The sequence below is a fragment of the Nothobranchius furzeri genome, chromosome 15, assembly GCF_043380555.1.
Source record: "Nothobranchius furzeri strain GRZ-AD chromosome 15, NfurGRZ-RIMD1, whole genome shotgun sequence".
In the NCBI taxonomy this organism is placed as follows: domain Eukaryota; kingdom Metazoa; phylum Chordata; class Actinopteri; order Cyprinodontiformes; family Nothobranchiidae; genus Nothobranchius; species Nothobranchius furzeri.
Genome location: NC_091755.1, coordinates 33,807,705 through 33,821,148, shown reverse-complemented (window position 1 = coordinate 33,821,148; position 13,444 = coordinate 33,807,705). Strand labels below are relative to the sequence as shown.

Genomic DNA, 13,444 nt, shown 5'->3' with positions numbered 1-13,444 from the left:
CACTGAGGTGCCTTGATACAGCACTCTGGGAACAGCCTATTCGTTCAGAAATTTCTTTCTGTGTCTTACCCTCTTGCTTGAGGGTGTCAATGATGGCCTTCTGGACAGCAGTCAGGTCGGTAGTCTTTCCCATGATTGCGGTTCTGAGTAATGAACCAAGCTGGGAGTTTTTAAAAGCCTCAGGAATCTTTTGCAGGTGTTTAGAGTTAATTAGTTGATTCAGATGATTAGGTTAATAGCTTGTTTAGAGGACCTTTTCATGATATGCTAATTTTTGGAGATAGGAGTTTTGGGTTTTCATGAGCAAACATGAAATTATCTTGTCTTCAATATTAGAAACAATGAAAGGCTTGAACTACTTCAGTTGTTTGTAATGAATCTAATATATATGAAAGTCTAATGTTTATCAGTACATTACAGAAAATAATGAACTTTATCACTATATGCTAATTTTTGGAGAAGGACCTTATTGGCTCAGTGTGTTAGTGAAACAAGAGGCTATTTTTTCCATGGTGTAGTGTTCACCTCTCACTGCCCTGCACTAAATGATTTCATTGTCTAATTCAAATATTTAAAGGATTTTGTTTAAAAGGGAGCAGAATCTAACCTCTTTGCTGTTTGACACAGTCTGTAATAAACTTAAATCAATAAATTCTTTAAAAAATATATAAATGTCCTTCAAAAAATATGTCATTCATCTTATTACAACAGGAAAGCATCATAAGTTTCTGGGTTTGTGACACGTTGCTTCTATTAATGTGCTCTTATTTGTTTTTCCATCAGTCATGAATCTGGACCGTGTGGAGAACCTGACCTATGTACGTCAGCGTTTTCCTCGTTACCACGCCACCATGTTTCGTGGTCAGACTTTGTGGGACCCCTACACCCATGTGACGCTGCCCCCTGCTGCCCTGATTGCACGACAGCAGCAACACAACTGGAAGGAGAAAGAGCGGATAGAGAAAGAACGTAAGAACAGACACAAGAAGAATTTAAACGAGAAAGATTAAGAGCGAATTTCCTCACGCTGGCCTTTTGATCTCAGCTTCAGCCCCTCATAGTGCTGCCTCAGCCCCCATCAGTGCCTCAACCAATCACACGAAAGAATACACTGCAGCCAGGCGCAGCGCCTCACTGCCTGAGACACCCTTCACTATCGTCATCCTGCTGATCTACCGAAGCCTGGGTGCTGCCCTGCCTCCCAAGTACCATGCAGACCGGAGAGGAGTAAGGTGGGAATTAGTCGCCTTAAAAAACCCTGATCACGTCCAATCCCTGAACTCCCACTGAACTGTGCAGACTGGATGTAGAAATCTGGAGTTGTTAACTTTCTGAACTTAAGGAAACAGAAAAAAAAGTTACAAATTTTAAAATAAATTGTAGTTTTTAGAAGCTGAAATAAAGAAAGTGTACGTTTTGCATGATTCTACATAAATGCAAGGAATGATTGCCTGACCCAGCTGTTTGTAAAGAAACTGCTTGAGGACTAATTTCAGTGTTATCTGTTTTTTTCTTCTTTTCATCAAACCGTGCTTCTGCTGTGTCTCACCTCACCTCTGGGTTTAATTACCAAATAACAAGCTGCCTGTTCTTTCAGCTGGCATGAATAGAAAAACCATTTATATCTAATCTGTTATGCAAGTCTCCATCTTCTTCCTGCTGTGTCTTATTTTCATATCAGAATATGAAACGTCCTTATCCTTATCGTGATTACTTCCTGTCTCTCCTGCAGACTTCCCAGACACCCGGTTATGAACTCCCCAGTAGTGACTGTCGCCATCTACAGCAACCAGACGTTTGTTGACGGTCACTTGGACCAGCCCATCCAGTTGGAGTTCAAACTGCTGGAGACGGCCAACCGCAGCAAGCCTCTGTGTGTGCAGTGGAATCACAGCAGTCCGTGAGTGCACGTCGACACACGCATACACGATAAATAATGTGCATTAAGTTGATGTGTAGACTTAAAAAAAACGTTTTTTGTATGAAATATTGTGAAGTAGTTGGAAGACTGCAGCATCCGTCATGTCAACGCTGTTATAATTCAAAATGAGAAACAACCAGCGAATAAGAGAGGCAGATTGAACGTCTCGGACAAACGGGTTTTGCGGGTCAGGGTTAGGGTTTGTATCAAAACAGACTCTGATGGTCACAGCTGTGATTTTGTACATTTCTGTGGTGTTCTGTGTAGGATTCATGACCATTTACAAAAACCCTTCAACTCTAGTTTGGATATGAGTACTCTGAGCAAAGTCTTTTGGAGTTTGAGTGTGCGGTCTCTGTACTTTTGAGAGAAAAGGGTACCAGTGAGAGGCTCAGCAGGTGAAAGGTGACAGAATACCTGTTTTGATTTGTATCTGAACTGAAAACATAAAGGTCTGAATGTTTTGGACCAGAGGTCTGCAACCTGTGGCTTTTTGAATCTTCGACAAGAAGGCCACGTCCACTATTGCAGCTTTACGGGACCTTCGTAGCACGCGCGTCTCCCATGGTGTCTCTATATCATTTCAAAAGGCCCAGTAACGTTGCTGGGCAGGTGACTCATGCTGATTGGTTGTAACTCGGACTGCACTAAACAACTGGCATTTGTAAAATTAGAAGAGTTACTGGTGAAGCGCAATGGAAGGAAAAGAAAAGTAGCAGAGTTGATGCTGATTAGAAATTGTTGTTTCTAAACTGCCACTGGTGAACAACGTCTTGGAAACCGCCGTCCTCTACGCTGCATCGTGGTCTCCTTCAGAGCGCTGAAAAACGGTTGTCTTTCAATCTGTCTCCACTAGAAACTGGACAGTGCTAGGACCAATCAGAACAATGAACATGACATATTCATCGCCAAGTAAATCAGCCAATGAGGCACTACGCCATAAAATAAAGAAAAAGAATATGTGAATGCATCCTTTTTCAAAATGAAGGACTGAAGTAATCCTATCTGCTCATGCCTCAAAAAAAGGCTCGTCTAAAGTTGATGCCAAAGCCGTTTCAAAAGAGCGTTGTTCTTGTGCCGACGCCATCATTGTAGTTTTTTCTCTATTGTGCTGAACTTGCCCAACATCTCTCTACAAACAGAGCACAGTGATTGGCCTGACCTCAAACTGTTCAGGCCAAGAGTAGACCTGCTGAGGCTACAATGGAGCATCCTGCAGAGCTAAATCTAGATTAGAGACGTCTCCCATTGTTTGTGATTTTTTATCTTTATACAATGTTCACAGAACCACAAACAGGTTATTTAAGACTGCCCTTTGGGTTGTCCTAAATACATGTAGCATTTTTCTTTTGTCATCCTCCTTACCCTTTCTTTTCTGCAGACCTGACAGAGTGTGAGCAATAACGATGGCACAGTCTGAAGTGTCCACTGCAGAACGCCTCCAAACCCCGATGCTCCAAACTCAGCAACAGGGCCGAGAGACACACAGCTTGATGTGCATCGCCTAAACTAAAAGTGTCAAGGCTGAACGTTTCCTTCAGACTAATTGTTAAACACATAGCAAGGGTGCTCCCATGTTTATTTAGCACAGCAAATAAACAAACCTGCCTTTTTTTTACCTTTTCAAACACACTCATTGGATGTCGCCGGGTTTCTCACGAGTCTCTTATGTCCTTTTTTAAAATATTGTCTTTCATTGAAAGCCCTTCTTTTTGCAGGCATGAGATGGGAGGCTGCTGGACGGTGAGGGACTGCATAGTGGTGTACAGGAACACCTCTCATGTCCGCTGTCAGTGCCAGAGACTTGGCACCTTCGGCGTGCTGATGGACAGCTCCCAGAGAGAGGTCAGCCACCAATCAGACACTCGATTCAAATCATAATAACTTTTTAATATTTTTATTTATTTACTTTTTTTTCTTAAAACCTAACATGTGCATCAACTGCTGCTGTGTGCTACTGCTGCACCCTCTCTTTTTATTTTGCTGGAAGAGGGCTACAGAAAGTCTCGTTAAATCTCAGGGAGATTTCCACAGATTACTGCAACCCTCAGTCTGCAGCATCAGACATTCAGACAGCAAACCTGCAAATGCACGTAGACTCAGTAACTAAACCACGGTTCACGCAAAATTTAGTTTCCTGAAATGTTTTTGGTTTTTCCTCTACGTTAAAACTGTAGAAGGGAGTTTTTGGATCTGTGCTGTGCTGTAAATGAAACCTGGTCTATGCACTGGCAGTGAAGAACCGATGTCACGCTTTGACTCTGGTTTCCACTGACAGACTGATTCTTGTAGTAGACTTGGTTTTTCTTCTAGTTTTTGAACCATCTAAACTCATACAATTTGTACTTCAGGACTGTAACAGCTGCACGTCTCTTTATTTCTCCCTCTCCTTCATTCTCTCTCTTTTTTCTGCGAGCAGCAGTTGGAAGGGGATCTGGAGACGTTGGCCCTGGTGACGTACTCCTCCCTGTGCGTCTCCATGCTGGCCCTCCTCCTCACTGTCCTGGTGCTGTCCTGTCTCCGGGGCCTCAAGTCCAACACGAGGAGCATCCACTCCAACACAGCAGCTGCCATGTTTTTGTCCGAGCTGGTGTTTTTGCTCGGGGTCAATCAGACCGAACAGCAGGTAAAAGCGTTGTGCGTGTGTGTGTGTGTGTGTGTGTGTGTGTGTGTGTGTGTGTGTGTGTGTGTGTGTGTGTGTGTGTGTGTGTGTGTGTGTGTGTGTGTTTTGAGAGAGAGAAAGGGAAAGAGAGAAAAAGAAAGACAGACAGAAAGAGATGGAGGAAGCAGAGGGACAGGAAGGGAAAGAGGGAGGAGGGAGAGAGAGAGAATTGGGGAGAGAGAGGAAGGAAGAGAGGGAGAGGTGGGAAGGAGACAGGGAAAGAGAAAAAGACAGGGAGGGAGAGGGAGGGAGAGGGAGGGTGCGAGAAGAGGAGAAAGACAGACAGATAGGGGGGATGCAGAGAGACAGGGAGGGAGAGGGAGTAGGGAGAAGTGGGATAGAGAAAGAAAGAGAAAAGGGAAATAGAGAGAGGGGGTGAGAGAGACATACAGAGGGAAAGAGTGATTGTATTTTTGCAGGCAACTTTCTTTTCTTTCTGTCGTTCATTCAGAGTTCCACCTTTCATTGTAAACAAAGAGATGCTCAAATAAATGACAGATGGTTTTCAAACATCACTAAATTTTTAATCCTTATTATTTTGAAAGCATCAGAACAAACCTATTACATCTGAATGTAGGCCAAGTTTCTGTTTCCTTTTTCCTTCATCACATCATTTTACAGGGCAGTAGCTTTAGCAAACACTGTGGTGCAAATATGTGTTCACTCAACATAAAATCCATGTAATGAGGCCAGATCCCCCGTGCAGCCAACTCTTACAGTGGGTAACTTCTGTCTGAACAATATGTTCTGTAATTCATGTGCATCATGCTCTAGGAAGCATGTTAGCACTCACAGCTGTTGTATTACTTTCACTTCTTTCTCCTCCTTGAACCTTATCGTGGTGCATGGCTGTGTGTGTGTGGAAAGTGTTAGCGTGTTGTGTGTGGGAGTGTGAAATTCAGCGTCTGGCTGTATGGCTGCTGGTTTTTTTTTTATGTCATCTTTAGCCTTTGTTAAGAATTTCTCTTGAGCTTATTTTAACCTCAAAATCAAATGTGCCTGATTTCTTTATCTTGATGCTATGATGCTATGAGATAGACGTATTTATGAAGTAGAGAGAATGAAAGGGAAAACACAGATTGTATGTTCTACCTCGTTTCTTTTAGCTATTATTTTTTGTGTGTTTTATTTTGCATTATTTGTTTTCTCCTTTCATTAATATAAGAAGAATAAAATGTATTATGTGTGCATATTTGTTTTCTCTCCACTTTTTGCCAAAGCTAAATCAGTAAACCAGGTCAGACAGTTTTTTTAAACTATAATAACTTTGTTGTCATTTGTATTTATTTTGGTTAAGGGGAACAGATATAAGTTTAGCTTCTTTCTGTTCCTTTTTCATTTTTTGTTGTCGCAAACCTGTTTTGTGTTTTGTTTTTAATTGTGAATAAATGAAAATAAACTTAAAAAAATGTTATTACCCCCAAACGAATTGTAACACCCTTGGAGGTAACAACAAAATCCAGACCCTAACCGTCATACTACCACCACCGTGCCTGACTGCTGGTAGGAAGTAACTGATGCAGTGTTTGCTTTACACTATAAGGGGCAGAAAGTTCCACCTTTGCTAATAAATCCTCACAATATTTTTCAAAAAGTCTTGGGAATTCACCAAATTTTTTTTGCTAATTTGAATTATTTTATATCAGCGAAAGCTGTTTTCTTAGAGGGAGGAGCAATAGCCATTCACATTTCTAAATATCCTTCTCTTCTGCTTCATGAGGTTAAGTTGTGGACTCTAGTTTTAACACAATGTGCTAATCATAATTAATTCATGACATAACGATGACAACATTATTTTATCACATGGAGGCACATTGGTTCTGATTACTTTTTCCCTCAAGAATGGAAGTCATAGTTTGACACTTCCAGCAGATTTGTAGAGCAAATTATTAAAACTCCCAAACTTATTTGCCAAGTTTTCTCTGTATCTTAGTTTTTTCCCCCACAAACACTTTGAGAGGATTAGAGCCTCACTTGGTGCTGTAACTTGACTTTGAGGAAACCAAAGCAGACATGAATCTGTGCAGCTCCAGGGGAATTTTCTCACATAGCTTAAATGCTTGTTTTGCATTATTCATGTGGAAATTCAGCATTACTGCCATAGCAAACCACAGTCTTAGTGAAAATCATTCAGAAACTTTTTTTTGTAGTTTTAAACAATAATTAGAATTTTTCTGATATAAACTGAAAAGTCCTGAACAGACTTCATTTATTCAGTTAAACCAAAGAGGAATCCTTTTTGAAAACTGTAAAATATTTCATAAGTTTAACACATTTGCTTCTGCAGCTATGGTATTCTCCCATGTGAGGGATATATTGTAATATACATCTGTGAATTTAAGATTGAAGCTGTTATTGATCATTTAATCCTTTCTGCTGACTGCATTCATACATTTTTTCCAAATCTATATTTTGTACATGTATTGGAATTCAGTGACTTTTAAACATTAAACCATGATAAAGTATTGCTATACTGCAAACTGTATAACAGAGCAAAAGCTAATTATTTAAAAACAGTTTAATTAGTCAGATATTGGTTATTTAAGTCGTGAACAACAAATGTTTTTTTTTTCCTTTAAAACCATTAAAATCAACCCTGGTTAGACGGTGTGCACAAAGGCTTAAGTTTCTCCTCTTTCCTTTCAACCTTACTTTTAACCTCTCTGTTTTTCCTTAACATAACATGTGTCTTGCTTCTTGTTCTGCTCTCAACAAAATGATCTTTGCCTTTTTTTTAAATCTGTTCTGTTAACTCTGCGTCCTGTGTTCCTGCAGTTTCTTTGCACGGTCGTCGCCATCCTGCTGCATTACTTCTTCATGTCCATGTTTGCTTGGATGTTCGTGGAGGGCCTTCACATCTACCGAATGCAGACCGAGCAGCGAAACATCAACTACGGAGCCATGAGGTTCTACTACGCCATCGGCTGGGGCGTGCCGGCCATCATCACAGGTATAGCGTTCACATGGAAACCGAGAAGCTTGCCGACAGGCAGAGCAGGCAATTGCTTGAGTCCCCCCCAGTCCACGAGGGGGCCCCAGGAGGCTGACAAATGTTAAAGTCACATCTTTAACAACAGTGAGACAGTGGAAAGCGGTCGTGCAACAGCACTGTTGGCCGTCTCATGCTCCTCCTGCAAAACTGCTCCACTACACATTTCCTCATTTGTACAACACCCACCCCCGCTCAGAGATATTTTGCCCAAGAATTGAGCCACTAACCCCGTCCTGGCAAACCCTGGTCTGTAGCAAAAAACAGCACTTTTGTCTTGGAGCCCCATGACAAGCCTTGCAGCACCACTTCATGGAAGCCTGGCTCTGCTTCAGACAATCCCATCCACAGACATGCATTTATGAAAAAACACTGTCTCACACAGCATCTGCGGGGTTGTATCCTTAACACACACACACACACACACACACACACACACACACACACACACACACACACACACACACACACACACACACACAGTGAGTGTGGCTCGGAAGATAAGCCACACTAAAAAGGTTTCAGTGACACTTTTAATATTGAGATAGTAGAGCAGAGATTCACATGCAGGCAATAACTGCCATGAGGCATTGGCAAGTAATATCTGTCTGCTCACCTCACACACACACACACACACACACACACACACACGTGCACACAGTCTCTACACAGACCAATAACATTCTGTCAGCTCTCCTCTATCTGCTGTTAATGTGGCTGACAAATTCAGAAGCTGTCGTCTCCCTTTGCTTCAAGAACAGATCTGTCTCCACTTAAACATGCACACACACACACACACACACACACACACACACACACACACACACACACACACACACACACACACACACACGTCTTTAGCGAGATGTGAAAATCTGTCTCTTTATTTAGATTTTTCATGACTCTCATTGTAAAACTCCTTATTCCAACACATTTTAAAACCTTGTCAGTGATGTCTAGACAAGGATAAACCTTTGAGCGATCGTTCCCAGCTCTGCTCCCAAATCAAATCAGCACCTGCTAATAAGTTGGCATGAAAAAAAATCTGAAACATTTGATTTTTTTGTCACTCTCTAAGTTCAAACTTTCATGATGACTTCATTTGTTGGTAGATGTTTACGGTTCTTGTTGACAACAGTGGCTGGTTTCGCTGTCTCTGTGTGTCCTCTGCAGGTCTGGCTGTGGGTTTGGACCCTGAGGGTTATGGGAACCCAGACTTTTGTTGGATCTCCATGTATGATAAACTCATCTGGAGCTTCGCTGGCCCCGTCGCTATTGTCATACTGGTAACTGTCTGATATCCTGGTGAACTCTTTATGCTCACTAACCCAAATAAAATATAGTGCAAGCTGCAACATGATAAACAACATAAAGCTGGTGCATAAAATGTAATTTTGCTTGATTAGTTTCAGTAAAGTCATTAAAATTCTCTACTAAACGCATCTGTACACGATTTCTGCAGTCTGTAGCCAGACTCTACTAAACGCAGCAGACTTCCAACATAAGTGGCAGCTCTTCAAAATCATTTCAGAGAGAGAGAGACTTGACCAGTTTTAATTGTGACCTCATTGTGTGACACCTTTCACTTTGAAGAATCACTTCAGCACACGTTATACAGATCCGTCTGTTGCACCTTTCCTATATCAGTCAGACACAAACGCTGGCTTCTGATTGGTTCTCATAATTTATTTAATTGGAGAAAACACTATTTTATCCACATTGGTTTTGTTTTGGTGCTGCATAGTGGGGCAGTTGGTAACACTGTTGCATCACAAGATTGCTGGTTCAATTCCCAGCTGTACTTCAGCATCCTCCTGCAGTCCACAATCAAGCATGTCAGGATAACTGAAGACTCTAAAATATACATAGGGACTTATACACACCAGCGCCTTGCAGTTCTACTGAAGAATAAGTGTTTGAGATGAAGAGTGAGAGGTTTTTGTTTCATTTGTTTATTAATGTTCCCAACAACATTTTTTTTTATCATTTGCATTAACTTCTATCCAGATGAATGGAGGGATCTTCATGATTGTTGCCAAGATGTCCTGTAATCCGTCTCAGAAAGAGACGAAGAAACTCCCCGTCATGTAAGTTCTAATTTCAACCCTCTTTACAAAACTTAACAGCATTTTTTAGGTTTGGGCTTTTCTTAATGGAAGTATAGTACTTTCCCCACCTTTCTAGTATTGTACAAACTATCTGCCATTACTACAAATACTCAATTGAAAATATCTACATTTAGGCTATAGGAAGACACAAACCAATAGCAGCCCAGAATGTCTGAAAACAATAAAGCACACTGTCACGTTGAGGGGATGGTTAGGACCCAAAATGCAGATTACCCACACGACAAGAGGCAGGAGTTGATATAAAGTAAAAATCCTTTTATTGCAGGATGAACAAAAGTAAATCCAAAAGGCAGCGAGCCAAAAATCCAAAAGGACACCGAAAGCTCACATGGAGCACAAAAGCTGAGAACTAGACTAAAGCTCACTAAGAGCACAAAAACCTGAGACAAGACACAAAGCTCACACAGAGCACCAAAAACAACGCTGACAAACAACAATGGACCGACAAGACACCGAGACAAGACAGGGCTTAAATACACTGGGGCACAATGGGAGGCAGATGAGCTGCAGGTGTGTGGGGAGAGGACCAGGTGAAAGCAATGACTAATCAGGGAGGGAACTCACATGACCTAAGAGTAAAACCTAAAAACAAGAAAAGCAACCACATAACTAATATTCTATAAAGACTGGTGGGACAAAACATACTAAAGAGACTAATAAAATGAAAAGCTGAAACTATAAACACTGCAGAGGGGTGACTGGAGAAGACAGGTCCTGAGAGATGTATCTGGAGGGCTGAAGACCAGGGGACACATGAGGAACACAAAGACACAGACCATGACACATACTCATTCAGAAGTTTTGGGTAAAATTAAATTGATGCATTGGTCTATTATCTGTATCATTATGTTGTTTGTTTCTCGTCTAACTTCACTGAAACAGGGCTCCACCTTGGTTGATTACGTTCTTTTACTGGTGTGGTCTGCAGTTCGACTGCTGCTGATTCACCTCTGGGTAAAAGGGACATATTGGGTTACTACTCCCTCTATTAATACTCTAAATGTAAAAAATATCTTGTTTCATGTTGGTGTTTGGTTTTAGGAATTATGTGCCTAAAATTGGCCATTTCAAAAGGTACCTGTTTGTGATGTCACAAATGGGGAAAGTAGCATAGAGCCACCTCTCAACCTGGAGGAGAGCAGCTGCTGGAGCAGCTCTACTCTATGGACCCTACCAGATATAAGAGCTTCTAAGGTTATAGCAGCCACTCAGGGGATGAGTAGGTGTGGCCTGATTCAGCTTGTTTTATTAAAGTGACAGAGCCCTGAAACGGCTCGTTCTGGAAGGTACTGAAACTGTCAAGAATAAAACTGCTGAAATACCTTTATGTGGGAGGGATTTTATGCAAAGAACTCCAACAACATGTTTTATAGACTATAGGACTATAGCTTAAGAAAAAACACATATAATGCCTTATTAATAGTTTAGGTTTGCTAAAGGTTGCAAATTGGCACATTTCAGGTCTGTTAGGTATCTATAGTGTTGTGATGCTGTCGTCTTCATTGATCTAACACTTTGTCTTCAGTGCTACCATCAGAAACGCCTTCCTGTTGCTGCTGGTGGCCACCTCCACCTGGCTGTGTGGTCTCATGGCGGTAAACAACAGCATCCTGGCCTTCTACTACATCTTTAACGTCCTCTGCCTGCTGCAGGTATGAACGAAGCAAGTTTAATCTGCAGCTGGATCTTGACATTTTTCATGACATCTTAAATAAACATATTCTCTGTAACCATTTGCATCTTCTGACTCTTTCAGGGCCTGTCGGTGATGCTGGTTTTCACTGTGTTCAACGCAGAGGTGCAGGAGGCGTGGAGTGTGGCCTGTCTGGGTAAAAAGAGCCCAGGGGAAGACCCACCAAGACCACCACAGAGCACAGTGAGTCACACACACACTTTCTCTTTTGGCTATGCATCGACATGTTCAAAAGATTTGTACTTTTGTAATTCTGTCCATTAACAGTAAGCCACAAAATAAAGCTAAACAGCATCCTTCCTAGCATCCATCACAGGATGTGATGATGTGATGCTTTAAATTATCTTTGCACAATACCAAAAAGCCGTTCTGTGTGTTTTATATAAATTCTCTCATCACTTAGTCCATTACTGACACAAAAACCCTCCTGTCGTGCACTTCTTCAATCCGTCAGTGTTTCCTGCCATCCCTTTCTCCTCTTCCTCTGCCTTCAGGGTCTGTTCTTGACCCACATAAGACATTATCCGAGCCACAGAGATGCTGCTACTTCTACATGTATAAATATACTTCCACATCTTTTATTCCGGCTCTTGGAGAGTAGACGCTCTCCCTCCCTCTTATCCCAAGGCGTTTTGTCCTGTCTTGTGTGCACGGCGCTTCTGCATTTTTTCTGGGAACTGGAAATTATTAAACATGGATCTGGTCAGTTGGTCTCTCAACGCGACTGACAAATTTTTTTCAACAATGAGAACGGGAGAAGGGGCTCCCGGATGCCCCTCTGGGACACAGCCAGCTGAGTATATCCTGGACTCCTGGAAACAGTGGAACCTGATATGCCTCTCTCAACTGTCTGTAGAGGATTCTGAAGATGTTTGGATATTCGTCGTTTTGGTGTCGGGATTCCTGCTGTTTGGCCTGAGCGGTTACCTGGCTTACCGGAAAATTAACGAGCTTTCGAGGAATATTGGCTCAATCCCGGAGCTCAGGGATGGAATGCATCGTGTTGTGAACGCACAAACTCATAATTGTCAAGATGAGTCGTAAGCTTGGAACTTTTGCTGAGATTCAGGTTCTGACACAGAATGTAGATTCCATCAAGGACAGAGCTGTTGGATCAGCACGGATTGGGATAGATTAATTACGCCATTATTGGATCTAGAGGGGTTGAAGACCAACAGAACACCAAGACAGAGAGGAAATCGTCTCTGTCTGTCCCCAAAACAATTCTTATCTGAATCTGGTGCCCTTGGAGCCTGTGAGGCTGAAGTGAATACTCCCCCCTCAGAAGAAATGTGGAATGCTGCCATCGCTATGGAAACTCTTTCTCCCTATCCCAGCCTGGACGGGACTGTGACCGGTGAAGGCCGTGGAACCGTATCTAGGAGTCAATGTGCTCTCCAACCCATTATCTCCCTCCCCTGTCCAAACGGAGGTGTTGAGCGCTGCTCCATGCGGCTGCACGCACTGAAGTGAGGAGAGTCCCAACCCTACCTCCCCACCTAGTGGACACTTATGTTGTGTATCGTCTGAAGTCTGTGTGCATATCTGTCTGAGGTGTTTTTTTTTCTTTTTTGCATAGCAAAGCTATCCTCTCTGTGGAGGGTAACTCTGAAGTGCCTTTTTTCCCACTTCCTGACTCAATCCTCATATAAACCCTCTTGATCTATAACGGTAGCGCGACTCGGGTTGTGAATGACCACAGTCACCAATTCTTGTCATGTGTCTAGGTATGTATGTCTGATCTCAGAATTGTGTGTACTGAAACTCTACTTTCCCTCTGGGATTAATGAAATATTTTTGAATTGAATTGAATTCTCTCTTTATTAGTTCAGCTCTCTGCACAGCAGCTACTTCTGTCGTCACTGAGTCTCTGTAAAACAAACGTAGCAAAAACACTCATTATCTCTGCTGTTTGTATGTTAAACATGCAATTTAAACACAGAGGATTTGCACCGAGCAAAGTGGAAGTGTTTGTAAGAAATCTGTGTGTATGGATAAGCATTTGTGTGAGTGTTTTTAACCCCCCACCTTGCCCCGTCTCTATTTTAGT

The 13,444-nt window shown here is 42.0% G+C and overlaps 1 protein-coding gene across 4 annotated transcripts in view; it reads left to right on the top strand.

The window, feature by feature from the left end:
• Positions 1 to 13,444, top strand: part of celsr3 (cadherin, EGF LAG seven-pass G-type receptor 3) — a 128,329-nt gene that overhangs the window by 105,320 nt on the left and 9,565 nt on the right. For all 4 annotated transcript variants that reach the window (XM_015967374.3, XM_054746341.2, XM_054746342.2 and 1 more), the window contains 10 exons: positions 784 to 969; positions 1,046 to 1,232; positions 1,733 to 1,900; positions 3,640 to 3,766; positions 4,341 to 4,547; positions 7,359 to 7,533; positions 8,746 to 8,858; positions 9,580 to 9,659; positions 11,227 to 11,353; positions 11,458 to 11,577. In XM_015967374.3, coding sequence (XP_015822860.1) covers positions 784 to 969; positions 1,046 to 1,232; positions 1,733 to 1,900; positions 3,640 to 3,766; positions 4,341 to 4,547; positions 7,359 to 7,533; positions 8,746 to 8,858; positions 9,580 to 9,659; positions 11,227 to 11,353; positions 11,458 to 11,577 — 1,490 coding nt within the window. The remainder of the gene's footprint in view (positions 1 to 783; positions 970 to 1,045; positions 1,233 to 1,732; positions 1,901 to 3,639; positions 3,767 to 4,340; positions 4,548 to 7,358; positions 7,534 to 8,745; positions 8,859 to 9,579; positions 9,660 to 11,226; positions 11,354 to 11,457; positions 11,578 to 13,444) is intronic.